The sequence below is a fragment of the Nomascus leucogenys genome, chromosome 5 (genome assembly GCF_006542625.1).
Source record: "Nomascus leucogenys isolate Asia chromosome 5, Asia_NLE_v1, whole genome shotgun sequence".
Classification (NCBI taxonomy): Eukaryota; Metazoa; Chordata; class Mammalia; order Primates; family Hylobatidae; genus Nomascus; species Nomascus leucogenys.
In genome coordinates this window covers 51120516-51138757 of record NC_044385.1, presented here as the reverse complement: position 1 = coordinate 51138757, position 18242 = coordinate 51120516, and the positions used below count along the sequence as shown (strand labels likewise).

The window sequence follows — 18242 nt, the reverse complement described above, 5'->3', positions numbered from 1 at the left end:
ATAATTATACTAAGACATTACCTGACTTTTCCAGGGGCTACAGGATGTATGCTAATGCCACTGCCCTGACTGCTAATGGAATGTATGCTTATGTATTCTTGAGTTTTAGAAAAAAATCCTCAGTCTTAATTTCTAATGTATAAATTGCAATAGCAATATCAATAGGTAAAACCTACACAGGCAAAAGTTCTTTGAGGTCCTTGGAAATTATTAAGAGTATACAAGGGTCCTGAGACCAAAAATTTGAGAACTGCTAAGATTTAATGCATCAACTACCATTACACAGTGTCCTTGTTTCTCATCAACGCATTTTATATAGCAATTATTTTATCTAATCCCATAAAAATCACTTTATTGGATGCTTTTGCCATATCCTTATTTTCTAGCATCGTAGCTATTAGGTCATCTAATTATTAATCTGTTTGTGTCTTTGGGTTTAAATGTGTCTTTTGAGGCCACACAATGTTGGACTTCATTTTTTAATGGAGCCAACAATCAGCAATTGTTAATGCATTTGCTTTGTGTTCTATTACTCTGCAGTTTATCTTACTCATTGTTATTTTTGCTTTCTTTAAATTTATGTTTTCTTAATGGACTTTAAAATTCTTTATTTCTTTTTTATGTCAGACAATAAACATCCTTAGTCTGCCCATCTTTCTATCATTTCAGCATCATCATATTTCCAAATAACTTTTCATTGTTTCCTATAATTTTACTATTAATAGTATAGGATTAAGAAAATGAACCTTATCTGGGTTCTGGCTGGCACTTCCTTCCCTCTAGAGATGAAAATGGAGTCTAGTCTGTAATATATCTTGGTATCATAAATATATTTATAAAATTATACAAATGTAGCTTGCAGTTCTAAAGGCATGTAATCTAATTTTTACTTGAATTTTATCTTTTTTCTCTTTTTGTCCTTCATAGACCTCGAGCTCTGTCTAGCCCTCAACTGTTCTCAAATCTCCATTGTTTTCTACAAGTGACCCTCACAGCTGTGGGCCTTTGTTGACAAATTGTTTCATCTCCTCTGGGTCTTAAATTATTTTCTCTTACTCTAAAGTGAAAATTCGATGAATGTTTCCAGATACTGCACTTGGAATCATAACTTAATTTCCCTTAACCTTGTGTAAATTCTGTCCCCCCACTACTCCCAACTCCTATCCCTCCTCCAAAGCACTGATACTTATTATCACATTTAAATTTTTTCCCTGCTCTACTGATAACTTACAGAACGCAGGATTGCATTGTGATGGGGTAATTTCCATGAGTTGATTGGTTGGTTTTGAGTTGAAAAACTTAACAATGATACATCTTAAATTCTTTCTTTGAGGATTATTCCTTAATGAATTTGTGCTATGGAGTTACTGAGGTGGTTATTTTTATATTTCCCTGATAGTAAATTCTAAATTGCTAAGGGTTTCTCACCACCCTCGTCCTTTTACTGTTACTAGATCTATTTTTAGCTGGTGTGGGCGTCCCCAGCTAGTTTCACTTGCCTAATGCTAGTTCTTTTTTCTTCTACATCAGGTCACCTCTTCCTAGCATCTTCTCCATGTTTCTTGTTGCTCTACAGCATTTACAAGACCCAGTTTAATAGTTTAGTGCCTTTTTTGTCACTCATTATTTCTTCTTTGTTCTCTGTTAAAGTAATAAGTGTACGATCCGTTGCACTTGCCTTAGAGTCTTGAACCAGTCTTGGATTTCCCGCCATCTGGGTTCTGGCTGGCTTGCAATTTCTCCTTTGATGTTGTAATACTTTTTCATTGAACTTGAGTGCGGGGCTTATAGAGCTTGTTTGCTTTCATTATTTTTTCCCAAAATGTGCACATTTTTTAAAGCTTATTTTGCTGTTTTGTGCTGTTATTTTTAATTGCTTCCGACTGGGTGGGGGGGTAGGGGGACTGACAGTGAGATTTGGATTGAGTTTGGCTCTCTTTGCTATTACTCACGTTTCCCCCCAGAAGCCCTACATGCACTCCTCTCTCTCTGTCTTTGACAAATCACGTTTGAAAGATCATTGATCCCTGGCGTAAATGGTGTTAAGAGTAAGATGGACTCGGGTAGGGATGCTCAGGAATCCAGTCCTGTACAGTCATGAGCTTGGCCATCTGGAAGTCTCCTCTTGCTCAATGAAATGGAGTAAACATTGTCCATTATGAAATCCACCACACAGGCTGCCAGGGACGAATGGGATCCCACCCAAAGCCAATCGCTGCTCTGACAGGGAAATTGGCTAGCACTGCCTGAGACTACTCCAGCCTCCCCCGTCCCTGATGTCACAATTCAGAGGCTGCTGCCTGCTTAGGAGGTTGTAGAAAGCTCTGTAGGTTCTCTCTGTGTGTCCTACAGGAGTCTTCAGGCCAGCTCCCTGTCGGATGGCTTTTATGAAAAAATATCTCCTCCCCATTCTGGGGCTCTTCATGGCCTACTACTACTATTCTGCAAACGAGGAATTCAGACCAGGTAAGTAACCATGCGTCTCATTTTGGAGGAATAGGTTTAAAAAACACAGGGGTGCTTGAGTGTTCCTGAGGACCAAGATGTGTTCTTGATCCTCAAAGTTGGTGAAAATGAGGGAACCCTGAGGTAAGACGGTCTTTTTGTGTCCTCCAGCTACAGGCTGTGGGCAGGGGGCACTTTGTAGGAAGGGTAATTGTGTAGCCAAAATCTTGCCAAATAGGCCATGCTTTATTTGGCACCCTTAATGGCAAGCAGTTTCAAATCCTCTACAAAAATGAGAGTAATACCCAAATTCACAACTCAGCAGCTAATTGGGCTCTATGAAGAGACTGATAAGTGGGAGGCAAAAAAAAAAAAAACTGGAGATGATGACTACATAGAAGTGAGGGAAAATCCCTGGAATTTCTATGAACACATGTGTTTTGATTCCTTGTTAAATGTACTTTCAATTGAGCAAAATTGAAAGAGTCCAGAAATGTCTGGAACTCCAACATATTAGCTGAACCATGACTTTTCTGGCTTCATCCTATGATCTCTTTCCATGGAGGTTTTTAGAAATGACAGTAGGGAGGCTGTCAGCCCAAACCTCCCACTTCAGAGCATGTTTATGAAAGACCTGGCCTGTTCCCACAGTGATTTATGCAGTTTGTGACAAACTGATCTGGGCTCATAACCTTTAAGTTACAAATTGAGATAAGCCTGCCTATATCCAGAGAGGGAGAAGGAATTTTGCTGCCAACTTGGGTATGGTCCTCACTTCCTTTTGGGGTTCCCCAGAGATGCTCCAAGGAAAGAAAGTGATTGTCACAGGGGCCAGCAAAGGGATCGGAAGAGAGATGGCTTATCATCTGGCGAAGATGGGAGCCCATGTGGTGGTGACAGCGAGGTCAAAAGAAACTCTACAGAAGGTGAGGGTTCTATGCCCGCAGATATATGTACCGTCACATGCTCAGATGTGTTCTTATATATGCTCACATATACACAGAAGCTAGCATGTCGCAGATCTATATACAGATGCACATGTACACACACAGACACTTAATTTTGCACTCTCATATATAGACTCAAACACCAAAAAACCCACAGGAATATAAAAGTATGCATTTAAGCATTCATTCGTGTGTGTGTGTATGTGTGTGTGTGTGTGTAATATATTCTGCAACAGAGTCCTTGAGCTATATATGCTCACAGACATGCCTAGTCGCACACATTTACACATGGAATTACAGATACATAGGGTTGTTTTCAAAAACTGAACTCCCAGTACCTGCTCATGAATACATATCCTCATACCCATGCAGACTCCCAGACACATGCCCTCTCATGGACTCACAAACCCAAGCATGTACATTCACAAACCTAGAGCTACCCACATAGTGACCAGCATCTACACTCATAATGCCTTCAGAAATGCCTCTTCACAGAAGCCATGAGCATAAATCATGAACTTAAACCCCAGCACTGGGATGATCTATCCATTTGAACCCCACCATGTTCCAGAAAATATTTCAGACAGAGGATGATGATCATGAGGGTTATATTAGGCAACACACACACAAACATTCTTACCATTTCTTACCTAAACAGGGCTGTGAGCAATCTTTCATTTAAGCCCCCCATTACTTCAGCGACTACCCCCCAAAAATCTGCAGCTAAGACTGATGCCATTTCTGCTGTGTCATTGCAGGTGGTATCCCACTGCCTGGAGCTTGGAGCAGCCTCAGCACACTACATTGCTGGCACCATGGAAGACATGACCTTCGCAGAGCAATTTGTTGCCCAAGCAGGAAAGCTCATGGGTGAGGCTGTTTCTCTTCCCTCCTCCTCTGAACTTTGCCCTTGGGGTCACCAAAGAGCTTTTGGGAGGAGAATGGGAAAGGCATCAACCCCAGATGATTTCTTAATATAGCCATCTCTTGCAGGAGGACTAGACATGCTCATTCTCAACCACATCACCAACACTTCTTTGAATCTTTTTCATGATGATATTCACCATGTGCGCAAAAGCATGGAAGTCAACTTCCTCAGTTATGTGGTCCTGACTGTAGCTGCCTTGCCCATGCTGAAGCAGAGCAATGGAAGCATTGTTGTCGTCTCCTCTCTGGCTGGTGAGTGGGACAGGGACATTATGTGGAAGGTAGAAGAAAAAAAAATGCCAGGGATGATGCTAGGCTCTGAGTAGACATAAATTTTTATCAGTTTCCATGCAGAGAAGTAATGAGGGATTGGTCAAGGTAGGTGGGCTACAAAATTCTTTTAAGTAACAGAGAAAAAGCAGTAGCTCTGAGTGCTCATTGGAAGACTGAATTGTTTTCTACAAAGTAAGGTCAAAGGGACTTGAGGGGCTGCTGGAGGTACAGCCTGTCCTGGTCCTAAGGGAGAGACCTAGTTACAATATTAACTTGAAGTGTTCATAGTAACATTAAACAAAAGCTGATTAACAGCTTACTCATATGCATGAATGGGCAGATGTACTGATAAGAGACTTGTAGGGGGGTGATTTGTGGACTCAATGAGAGGCACGCATCCAGAGTAAAGGAGACACTATTACAAACTAGTGACACCATAAAAAATGAAGGATTGGTCAAGGTAGATGGGCTACAAAATTCTTTTAAGTAACAGAGAAAAAGCAGTAGTTCAGAGTGCCCAGAAGCCTGAATTGTTTTCTACAAAGGAAGGTTGAAGGGACTTGAGAGGCTGCTGGAGGTACAGCCTGTCCTGGTCCTAAGTGAGAGACCTAGTCACAATGGATAAAAAGGACTTTGCTTCCTCCATGACCAAAAGCCATAGGTTGGTGAAGTTATGTAAATGTGAAGGTACAACTGAGAAGTGAACTATTTTAACAACACACAGTTGTCTGATAAGTGGGCTAAGCTAAAGCTAAATAAAATGAACAACAAGAAAAAAAAGATGAACAGACCTGCCTATACTGGATGTATTCTCTAAAATCTGAACGTGTTAACATGAAAAGATCAATTTAAACAACCAGCTGGGTAGAGAGGAAATGTGTCCAGAGAAATGGTCATGAAAAGATCTCTGTGGGATCAAGAGAGGTCCCTGGTGTTCTGGATGGTGGTAGCATCAGAAGCCATCACCAGTAAAAAACCAGTGAGTTCCCAGCTTGGGACATTTCTAGGCCCATTCTTATCATAGATCCAGGAGAGAAGTTCCACACATCTTTGATTAGTCAGTTAGATTAGTCAGTTGATTAGTCAGTTAGAAGGATGTGGCTGGAAAGTGCAAACACCAGGATCAAAATCCGCCATCTAAATGTAGTTCCTGGCAAAATAAAAACAAATAACCTAGAGGACTCTGTAAACTGTTAAGCACTTCACAAACATTCTTATTGAAACTAATAGCACCATCTGTATTGTAAAGAGTTCTCCTTTCTGGCCCAGGGAAGGCCTGCGTAGTGATTGGATAAAGGGGCAGTGTGTCTGTGCTACCCGCCAAACAGAGTGATTGATATGCATCCCGGTGCTTCCCAGACAACACACACTCCCCACCCCTCCCCAGACACAGACTCTCTCTGGGCTGGAAGAAAGGGAGAGCTTCCAGATGCATACTGAGTGGGAGGGTGCTGGGCACATCCCCAGTCCATCCCAGGGCATTGGCCAAAATCCTCACATCAGTCATGATGTAGGTGGCTTTAATGATTTCAGTTGATTAAATAATACATTCACTGTAGGCAAAGGATGTGTTTCACCTTCGACGAATGTAACTTTCTAGAATGTACCCACGATCTAAATGTGCTCAGAAGGACCAAGAATTACTGTCGAGCCCAAAGACATGATGAAATTCTGATAATCTCTGTTTCCCCATATCTTCTACACTTAGTGAATGACACCTGGTAATTTCCATGAACTCTGGGAGGTGGGAAATCTAGCTGGATGATTATCTTTGGTGTTTATTGCTTGTGTAGCCAAAAGATTCCAGCTTTTTTGCCTTGAAACCTGTCTATGAACTTGCAAAGTACAGGTACATTGCTGTCTTGCCACAACTGAAGAACATTCTCTGCTTTATGATGTATTCTTTTAATCAGTCAGTAAACATGTTCATTAATCCTTCCTCTTTAAAATCTAAACTCTATAAATATGGGATGCTAAACATCAAGTTGATCTTAAGGTCAGCCAAACAGTACTGGGATGGAGTTTTAATCATTTCTTCTAGGGAATACATTAAATTGTTTATTGAGTTTCAGTGATAAAGAATTGTTTTTATCCACAATGCATTTCTGGGTATTGCATTACATGGGAATACCATACTTCTAATATGTTCCTTAAAGGGTTGGTTACCTCTGTAGCATTAACAAAGACAATACTGCTGCTTCTGGGAACCTCCTTGTAGTCCACATCTATCCACTATTCACCACCTTTTCTTGGCACCTATTGAGCAAGTTTCTTGTATGTGTAACATCCCGTTACATTGATTAGCCTCCTCTCCTTCCACCACTTGCTAGTTAGGATGTAAGTTCAGCTACTGTAACGAAGACCCGAATTTACAGTGGCTTAAGCAAATCTAATTTATTTATCTCACACAAAACACGCTGGATAGGCAGTCCAGGGCTATCTGATATGGTAGTTCTGTCCTATGAGGCTGTCCGGGAGGCCTTCTATCTCAGAACCACCATTCCTAGAGTGCTTGTTTACACCTGCATGTCCAAGATGGCTCATTGGCATGTCTGAATTCTAACTCAAGAAAATGAAAAAAGAAGGATACCACCTGGAAGGTGTACACTTTTCTTCTGCCACAGCTGGCTGCAATTGTTATCTTTATTCAAAGGGAACATGTGTCCAACTAAAAATCAGGAGTTCTATTTCTGTAAAAGACATTGACATTGATAAACAACTAGCAATCTCTCCCACATCACCCATGCTAAAAAACACCTAAGACTAGAAAAAAGTATACCCTCCAGGCCATCCCACATGTGAACCACACACACACACACACACACACACACACACACACACACACACGACTCATTCCCTCTCACATTCAAGGTCCATCACAAAAAACAAAGTCCTTCAATCAGGCAGTGCGTGCAGGGGACAGTGGGGTAGGAGAAAGAATGGAAAGAGAATACCTAAATAGCATTTGTGAAACAAACCAAAGTAGAAATATTAATACTTGAATTTGACTAAAAAAAATCACTGGAGTGGGCAGAGAACATTTGAAAACATCTGGAAAAAAGTTTATCTGACATGAGTCAAAATAGGTCATCTTAGGTTCAATATTAGAAAAGTAAAGTTGGTTTCATTTTCGGGCTCCTGGGCTTGGTGAATCCCATCACTGTGGCGTGTGTCATCAGTTGCACACATGGCAGCTAGAACTGAGCATATAAGGCCATTTCTCCACCTGCTTTATGCCCCTGAGAGGAACCATGGACAAACCCTGTCTTCCTCTGCTCCTTTCTCCTCTCAAAATCTACTTAGCCCCCTACCTCCTATGAAGTCTTTTTCAGAACTCACCAGAGCCATTTCAATGTTTCTTCTTTGTCTTTATCTACTACATTTTGGTAAGTTAACTTTAGAAACCCGAATTCCTCATCATTTCTCTTTTTTGGGTTTATTGGTAATCCAAATACTACTAATACTACTCATAACTACTAATAACACAAATGTTAAACATACTCGGCAAGCATACGTGTAGGGATAGTAATCTTTCTGGATCAAGGAAAATGCAAGGTATATTTTGAAGGGAAATTGGGCATCATAAAAGACTCAGTTGCTTTAAATATTCAAAATGAAAATAGATCAGAAGGAATAAAAGAGCCTTGTCAATAACCTTTGAATCAGACTTCTCTTGAGAAGCTCCATAAGTGTCTCCAGTTAACTACTCACTTTTCTCCAAGTAAATCTTTTTAAAAAATCAACTTTCCCTACATATAGATAGTCTTATTCAAATGTATTCCTTTTTTTCTGTTTTACTCATTCGCAGCATTGTTTCATACTGTTTTTCAATGTACGCATGCAGTCTTTCAGGCACTTCGAGTTGACTAGCCTGGGGCAAACACTCATAAGACAGTGCTTTGTGGGAAAACTCAAACCAACAGATGAAGTCACTTGCTGGATCTTAACCTATTTGTCAGTGGAGGTCTGCCTGTGTGGTCTAAACCTATTTCAAAAATTCAACATTATGAAGGGGGGAAAAAAACAGGTTTTTCAACTACACATATCAACTAACAGGACTTGGAAGACCTATAATGATGTTTTGCATAGACAAGGATATACACATGTTAATGTCATCCCCGCCTTCAGTTCTGGCATACCCACTTCTTCCTGAAAGGTGGGCCAATGTCTCAATGTATGGCTATGCCTCAGGGTATTGGAGGCGGGGGGAATCCAAACTCCAAATTATGAATGGGCCTCAGAACTAGAGTGGAAAGGGGCAATTTATCCCTCACCACAATTGTTCTCATTTTTCTAAGAAAAGATGCCTCTTTACCCTTAAATCCAATTACCTCAGAAATAATCTTCAGGAACCAGGATTTCTGAGGTGAGTGGAAGTGTTTATCCATGTGAACATAAGCATTTACATGAGGGATGGGGAGTGGCGACGGCTGCACAGGGTTGAACTGTGTGCTGGAGGGATGGGTAGAAGTATGCAGAGGTGAGGTATGTGTGTGTGTAGACGTGTCATCCATAGGGCCTATAAGAATGCCAAGAAGGAGATCAGAGTAAAATCAGCAACCTGGGCATAAAAATTCCAGAAAATTTATTCTATAAAATATAATCATTGTTGTCTAAATTTAAAAGATCATGTTTGGGCAACACTGTGAGGATTGAGACAGAATCTGCTAGATTTGTCTAGGAATTCAGTTCTGCATCGGCCCCAAAAAGAAAGGAGTGGGGGGGATTTGAAAGGGAAGAAGACTCTTTGATGAAGACAGTGACAATTTAGTGCAGGTTAAGAATAATATAATGCTACCTGTAATCATTGTTGCTTCATGTTCTCTTCTGGAAAGGCTAGGCTGAACTTAGGTAGTTGAGGTTATTTATCCCTGCTAGACCACAGGTTTCATTCAAGTGCACTTGTGGATGGAAACAGCAAGGTTCTACCATCATTTGTATCTTTATGTTTCCTTACCAAGGAGTTTGAGAAGGCTTACAACAAATACATTCTATTTGGAAAAACACAAACAGAAAACTAGGTCTTAAGGAAAGGAGAATATAAATGTGCCCAAATTAGACTCAGTATAGATCCTGTGCTTAAGCTTCAATATTGGCACTTGAATTTCTTAACAATAAGAAAAAGAAAAGAAAAAGGACAAGATCAGTATACAGCCAGCACTCTGTATGCCTAGGTTCTACATCTGTGGATTCAACCAAATGTGGATCAAAAAAAAATAAAATGGGGGGAAATAAATTAACAGAGTTCTAATAAGCAAAACTTGAATTTGCCATGTGCTGGGTACTATGTTGAATTCACAGAAATGATATAAGGTGTAGGCACCAAATTAGGTATTATAAGTAATCTAAAGATGATTTAAAGTATACAGGAGGATGTGCATAGGTAATATGCAAATACTACATCATTTTATATATGAGGGACTTGAGTATCTATGGATTTTGGTATCCACAGAAGATTCTGGAACCAATCCCCCTTTGAATACTGAGAGATGACTGTACTCAGAGTAGGAAAAATGCGTAATTCTTATATTCATTTAATTGTTTGTTTTTGTGTATTTTTTAAAGTCTAAGTCTTTATTTGTCATTTTGTCTAAGCTAATTTGGAAATATGTACCAGAAGCCTTAAGAATGTTTCCTTTGGCCGGGCACAGTGGTTCACGCCTGTAATCCCAGCACTTTGGGAGGCTGAGGCGGACGGATCACGAGGTCAGGCATTTGAGACCAGCCTGGCCAAGATGGCAAAACCCTGTCTCTACTAAAAATACAAAAATTAGCCGGGTGAGGTGGTGGGTGCCTGTAGTCCCAGCTACTTGGGAGGCTGAGGCAGGAGAATCGCTTGAACCTGGGAGGAGGAGGTTGCAGTGAGCCGAGATCGCACCACTGCACTCCAGACTGGGGCAACATAGTGAAACTCCATCTCCAAAAAAAAAAGGAATGTTTCCTTTATTTCACCCAGTCTAAGTGCAAGAACATATCAAGGAAATAACTATTAAATTAGTCACAGATTTAGGTACAAAAACATTTGTTGTAGGATTTTTTAAATTGCAAAACATTGGAAGTAACCTAAATGTCTGGCAGTAGGAAAACAACTAGTTGTACTATATATATATATTTATATCTGTATCTGTATCCATAGCTATATCTATATTTCTGGAAGGACATTTTCCAAAATATTAGCATGATTATATCTAAACTACAGAACAATGAATGATTTTTATTTTTAGCTGCATATTTGCCTTCATTTTCCAAATTTTCATTGTGTGTGTATACATGCATGTGTAACTTTTATAATCATAGAAATATTTCAATAAGTTGTTGGGAGTGTTGTTTTTTCCATTGCTTTGTGCCTCTTATCATAACCTTTTATGAGAAATTCATTTCAGAATTATTTGCTTCTTGCTGTGCTTCCTTCTTTTGAATATAATCATATACACCCTCAATATCTTCAATGGATTGGTTCCAGGACCTCCCACAGATACCAAAATCCATGGATGCTCAAGTCCCTTGTATGAGATGGCATAGTATCTGCATGTAACTTAGGCACATCCTCCTGGATACTTTAAATCCTCTCTAGATGACTTATAATACCTAATACAATGTAAATGCTATGTAAATAGCTGTTATCTTGTATTATTTAAGGAATAATGACAAGATTTTAAAATTGTGTACATGTTCAATACAGACACAAAATTACTTCCTGAATATTTTCAACCCATGGTTGGTTAAATCCACAGACGCAAAACCCATGGATACAGAGGGCTGCCTGTATTGATTTCCATAAGTAGAAGTTTGCTTAAGTACTTCAAGAGGAATGGTTGGGGAGAGAGAGCATAACTTCATGTCTGAGAAGTTTATTCTATAAACAAACTTGAACAAATGCTTCCCAAATATAGTCATTCATTCATTCATTCAAAAAATATGCATGAGGGTCAACTCTGAGTCGGGCACTATGCCGGGTGCCAAGGCTATGGCAGGGAGCAAGAAGGCCAAGGCAAGATACCTGTTGTGCACCCACATTCTAGTGAAAGCCAAGTTGTTACTGTATTGTTTATAGTTGTAAAAACAAACAAAAACTAGAAACAACCTAAGTAGCAACAAACATAAAACAAATACTCTAAGGGATAAAAATCATGTTACAGATCTATTGGAAGGGTTTTTATTTCTTGGTATACAAAATAGTAGTATGTTTTACAACTGCTTGCCTCTGAAAGCTGTTGAAATACAGCATTTCACCCACAGCGACTAGGCTGTGCTCTCCTTAAAGGCAGGCACATTGTTCATTCATCTCTGATTCCCTGGAGCTAACAAATTTTGCAAATAATCAACACATTCTTCTTGAATGAACAAATGATAAAATGGCTTGCTAGTACCTGGATTTCTGGCTTCACGTCTTTCCTTAAACTGTGTTGGAGACTCACAGTCATATTTTCCCTCCATATTTCCTTTCTGTTTCTAGGCCTTCATGTCAGGGCTTCTTAATAAGGATACTATTGGCCTTTGGTGAGGGACAATTCTTCATTGTGTGGGACTGTCTGATGCATTGTCGAGCATTTTTTAGCATCCTTGGCTCTGAATAATTCAATCTAAAAGCCACTCATAGAGGCCAAGCAAGATAGGCATCTTCACGGGGCAGGAAGGTGGCAGCACAGATTGACAAACTTGAGCAGGATGGGACAGGTTTGTGTCACGGAGCAGGTTTGGGACATCAGAGACTGAGTGAGATGAGGATGGCATCCTCACGTGGGGCAGCAGTGGTGGCCTAGTGTGAAGTTTCAGAGCCCAAGTGGGCCAAGAAGGCTATTCATGTGGCACCTGGCACAGGGTATCAGAACTAAGGGGGGTGATGAGGGCATCTGCAAGGGGGCCTGCCATGGGCAGCCTGACATAGGTGAAGAAGGCATTCACCAGGCATTCATGTAGCCTGGCACTAGGGTGTCAGAACGCAGGTAGGATGAAGAGGCCAAATGAAGAATGATCACATACGGGAGCATTAATCACATAAGTAATACATATTGCAGATCTTGGAAGCCCCAGGTTCTCACTGTCAATGTTACAAATACAAAAAGGAAGAAAATGAGAATGAATCCTCTAGTGTTGGATTGCAATTGGAAGTGCGGGTATGAATTAATAGTTGTTTAATATACAAGGACATATATATAAATATAGATGTGCATCTACATATACATGCATGTATTCACTCACTCTATCCACTAACAGGACCTGGGAGCACACTTGGTGCCCAGATCTTGTTTTCTAAGTATCATTCTCCACTAAAAAACAACAACAACAACAACAAACCACCAAGGTTTCTTAGAGCAATGATTGATTCCAGGGCAGTGGCAAAAAAGGTACAAGATAAGCCTGAAAATCTTGTTCTGCCAGTAAGTACAGAACTGCTCAAAGGATAATAGGCACACATTACTAGGACACAGAGGCTAAATTTAAAGGGATCCCACTAGCCAAACCTAGAACCATTGGGGCATCAAAACAAATAATAGTAACAGATTATCACCCATTGCAAAAATAGGAAATAAGTCCATGAAATCATAAATAAATGCATGAATAAATAAATCAAGAGAGGGAAAGGATTTTTCATGAAGTGGAAAGCCAAATGATACAAAATGATGAACTTAGAAAATCACCATTTGGTAACCATAATTGTAATAATTCAGCCAGGAAGCAACAAAGGATGCTGAAAGTAGTGGGTAAAAGTTAAACAAGGAAGAGGGTATTTACATAGTCTCAAAGTACTACCCAGTACAACAACAACCAAAAACACCACAAATGACCTGATTCATAAATGGGCAAAGGATATATGACAGACCCACAGCTAACATCATACTGAATGGGGAAAAACTGGGAACCTTTCCTCTAATAATTGGAACTAAACAAGGACGCCCACTTTCACCACTCTTATTCAACATAGTACGGGAAGTCCTAGCCAGGGCAATCAGGCAAGAGAAAGAAATAAAAGACATCCAAACTAGAAAACAGGAAGTCAAATTTTCACTCATTCACATGACATGATTTTATAATCAGAAAAGCCTAAACACTCCACAAAAAAACTCTTATAACTGATAAACAAGTTCAGTAAAGTTGCAGTATACAAACTCAATATACAAAAATCAACAGTGTCCCCATATGCTAACAGCGATCAATCTGAAAAAAAAAAAAAAAAGCCATTTACAATAGCTACAGAAAAAAAAAAAAAAAAACACCTAGGAATAAATTTAACCAAGGAGGTGAAAGACCTCTACAGGAAAAACTATAAAACACCCATTAAAGAAATGGAAGAGGACACAAACAAATGGAAATATATCCCATGCTCATGGATTAGAATAATTAACGTTGTTAATATGACCATAATACTAAGAGCAATCTATAGATTCAATGCAATTCCTATCAAAATACCAATGACATTTTTCACAGAAATAGAAAAAAAATACCTAAAATGTGTAGGGACCCAAATAGCCAAAGCAATCCTAAGCAAAAAGAACAAAACTGCAAGTAATACACTACCTGACTTGAAAATATATTAAAGGCTATAGTAACCAAAACAGCATGGTATTGGTAGGAAAATAGACAAAACAATGGACAAGAATAGAGAACCCAGAAATAAACCCATGTATTTACAGCCAAGTGATTTTCAACAAAGGCACCAAGAACATGCATTGGGGAAAGGACAGTCTCTTCAATAAATGGTGCTGGAAAAACTGAATATTCATATGCAGAAGAATGAAACTAGATCTCTATCTCTCACCATATACAAAAATTAATGCCCAACGGATTAAAGACTTAAATGTAAGACCTGAAACTATGAAACCAGAAGAAAATGTAGGGAGAATATTCCATGACATTGGTCTAGGCAAATACTTTATGACTAAGACCCCAAAAGCACAGGCAAAAACAAAAATAGACAAAGAGGACTATATTAAACTAAAAATCTTCAGCATAGCAAAGGAAACAATCAACAGAGTGAAAAGACAACCTGTTTAATGGGAGAATATATTTGCAAAATATTCATCCAACAAGGACTAATATCCAGAATATACAAGGTACTCAAATAACTCAATAGGAAAAAAAACTATCTGATTTTAAAATGGGCAGAAGACCTGAACAGACATCTCTCAAAAAAAGACATAAAACATATAAATGGTTAACAAGTATATGAAAAATGCTCAACATCACTAATCATTAAGAAAATGCAAATTAAAACTACTATGAGATATCATCTTATCAAATTGCTATTATCAGAAAGACAAAACGTAGCAGATACTAGTGTGGATGCAGAGAAAAGGGAACTCTTTAATATACTGTTGGTGGGAATGTAAATTATTACAGTCATTATAGATAATAGTTTGGAGATTTCTCAAAAAAACTAAAAATAGAACTATCATATGACCCAGCAATCCTATTATTGGGTATTTATCAAAGACAAAGAAAATTGGCCAGGTGAAATGGATTATGCCTCTAATCCCAGCAGTTTGGGAGGCCAAGGTGGACGGATCACTTGAGGTCAGGAGTTAAAGACCAACCTGGCCAACACGGTGAAACCCCGCCTCTACTAAAAATACAAAAATTAGCCAGGCGTGGTGGCCTATGCCTGTAATCCCAGCTACTTGGGATTATAGCTACTTGGGAGGCTGAGACAGGAGAATCACTTGAACCCAGGAGGCAGAGGTTGCAGTGAGCCAGGATTGTGCCACTGCACTCCAGCCTGGGAGACAGGGTTAGACTCCATCTCAAAAAAAAAAAAAAAAGAAAGAAAGAAAAGAAAATCAATATATCAAAGAGATATATGCAACTCCAGTCATTTGCAGTAATGTGGATGGAACTGAAAGTCATTATGCTAAATGAAATAAGTCAGACACAAAAACAAACACTGCATGTACTCACTCATGTGAGGGAACTAAAAAGGTTTATCTCATGAAGGTAGAGAGTAGAATGATAGTTAACAGAGACTGGGAAGGATGTCAGTGTGTGGGCAGGAGGGTGAAGAGGGGTTGGTTACTGATTACTAATATGCAGTTAGAAGGAATAATTTCTAATGTTCGATAGTAGAGTGACTATAGTTAGTAACTATGTATTGTACATTTCAAAGTAAGTGAGGACTTGAAATGTTCTCAACACAGAAATAATAAATGCTTGTGATGATGGATATCCTAAATACCCTTACTTGATCATTACATATTCTATGGATGTAGCAGAATATCACAGGTACCCCATAACTATATACAAATATTACTTATCAACTTAAATTTTTAAAAAAATTTAATGGGCAAAGAACTTGAATAAACATTTTACCAAAGAAGACAAACAAGTGGCCAGTAAGCACATGAAGAGATGCTAAACATCATTAATCATTAGGGAAATGCAAATTGAAACTACAATGAGATCAGATACCACCTCATAGCAATAGGATGGCTACTATCCCCCACACCCCCCAAAAAACAGAAATAGCAAGTATTGGTGAGAATGTGGGGAAATTGGAATGCTGTGTACTGTTGATTGGAATGTAAAATGGTACAGTCACTATGAAAAATAGTATGGCAGTACCTCAGAAAATTTAAAATAGAATTATCATGTGATCCAGAAATTCTATTTCTGGGTATATACACAGAAGAATTGAAAGCAGGAAGCCAGGTGCGGTTGCTCATGCCTGTAATCCCAAGGTGGGCAGATCACCTGAGGTCAGGAGTTTGAGACCAGCCTGGCCAATATGGTGAAACCCTGTCTCTAGTAAAAATACAAAAATTAGCTGGGCATGGTGGCAGGTGCCTGTAATCCCAGCTTCTCAGGAGGCTGAGGCAGGAGAATCACTTGAACCCGGGAGGCAGAGGTTGCAGTGAGCCGAGATCACACCACTGCACTCCAGGCTGGGTGACATAGTGAGACTCCATCTCAAAAAAAAAAAAAAAAAAAAGGAAAGAAAAGAAAAGAAAGCAGGGTCTCAAAGAGATACTCGTATATCCATGTTCACAAGAACAGTATTTGTAATAGCAAAAACACTGTATGTTTCACTATTAGCAACCCAAGTGTCTGTCAGTAGATGAATGGATAAGCAAAATATAGTACGTATATACAATGGAATATTATTCAATCTTTAAAAGGAAAAAAATTCTGACACATGCTACAACATGGCTGGACCTTGAGAACATTATGCAAAGGGAAATAAGCCAGCCACAGAAAGAGAATGAACCCTCTGGTATTGGTTTGCAATTGGAGGAAACTGTATGATTCCACTTATATGAAGTTCTTAGAGTGGTGAAAGTTATACAAAGTTGAAAGTAGAAGGGTGGTTGCCAGGGGCTGGGAAAGGAGAGAATGTGGAGTTATTGTTTTATGGGTATAGTTAGTTTTGCTACATGAAAAGAGTTCTGGAGATGGATGGTGGTGATGGTTGCACAGTAATATGAATATACTGAATGCCCCCGAACTGTCCACTTAAAAACGGTCAAGATAGGCCCCGGCATGTGATGTTCCTCTCCCAGTGTCCATGTATTCTCATTGTTCAGCTCCCACTTATGAGTGAGAACATGCAGTGTTTGGTTTTCTGTCCTTGTGATGGTTTGCTGGGAATGATGGTTTCCAGCTTCATCCATGTCCCTGCAAAGGACATGAACTTATCCTTCTTTATGGCTTCATAGTATTCCATGGTGTATATGTGCCACATTTTCTTAATCCACTCTATCATTGATGGACATTTGAATTGGTTCCAAGTCTTTGCTATTGTGAATAGTGCCGCAATAAACATATGTGTGCATGTGTCTTTATAGCATGATTTATAATCCTTTGGGTATATACCCAGTAATGGGATTGCTGGGTCAAATGGTATTTCTAGTTCTAGATTGGCTGGGGGAAGGATAGCATTAGGAGAAATATCTAATGTAAATGATGAGTTAATGGGTGCAGCAAACCAACATGGCACATGTATAACTATGTAACAAACCTGCATGTCATGCACATGTACCCCAGAACTTAAAGTATAATTTAAAAAATGGTTAAGATAGTTTTTTTTAAGTACCACCCCCCCCAAAAAAAAAAACTTACTGATTATAATGGGGAAAAGAGTAATTTTACAGAAGAGAAACCTGATAGCCGGCACCTGATTCAAATGATCATGGTTTATTAACATCACCAGTAATGGAATAAATTGAAAACATGTATCACTTGATGGCGTGCAACGTGAATAACAAAAGTTACTTCTGTGAACCTGCCAAAATGCATAACCTGAATCAAATCATGAGGAAACACCAGATAAATCCAAGCTAAGGGACATCCATCAATAGCGCACTGGTAAATGTTTAACAACAAGCTATCCAGAAAGGAAGAATCAAAAGCCCTGATTTGTAGCCTTTCCATGGAATCAACACTCCCATGATGACCATATCCACATGACATTCTCTTGCTTGCAAAATTTATAAACATTTAACCATCAGCTCTCACAATCTAGTATGAGCCAGCTTCGGCGTATCAGCTTGTACAAAATAACTGGCTGTACTCTCCAACAGTGCCAAGGTCATGAAAATAAAGGAAAGACTGCACAATCATTGCAGAGCAAAGGCAACTGAAGAGTCATGACAACTAAATGCCAACACATGATCCTCGATTGGATCCTCTTGCAATAAAGGATATTATTGGCACACATGA

At 39.2% G+C, this 18242-nt stretch overlaps 1 protein-coding gene across 1 annotated transcript in view; it reads left to right on the top strand.

The window, feature by feature from the left end:
- The first annotated feature begins 2239 nt into the window (after positions 1 to 2239).
- HSD11B1 (hydroxysteroid 11-beta dehydrogenase 1) overlaps positions 2240 to 18242 on the top strand; it is a 30170-nt gene continuing 14167 nt past the window's right edge. Inside the window, exons 1-4 of the mRNA XM_003273008.2 lie at positions 2240 to 2466; positions 3241 to 3371; positions 4151 to 4262; positions 4386 to 4571. Coding sequence (XP_003273056.3) covers positions 2379 to 2466; positions 3241 to 3371; positions 4151 to 4262; positions 4386 to 4571 — 517 coding nt within the window. The 5' untranslated portion in view covers positions 2240 to 2378. The remainder of the gene's footprint in view (positions 2467 to 3240; positions 3372 to 4150; positions 4263 to 4385; positions 4572 to 18242) is intronic.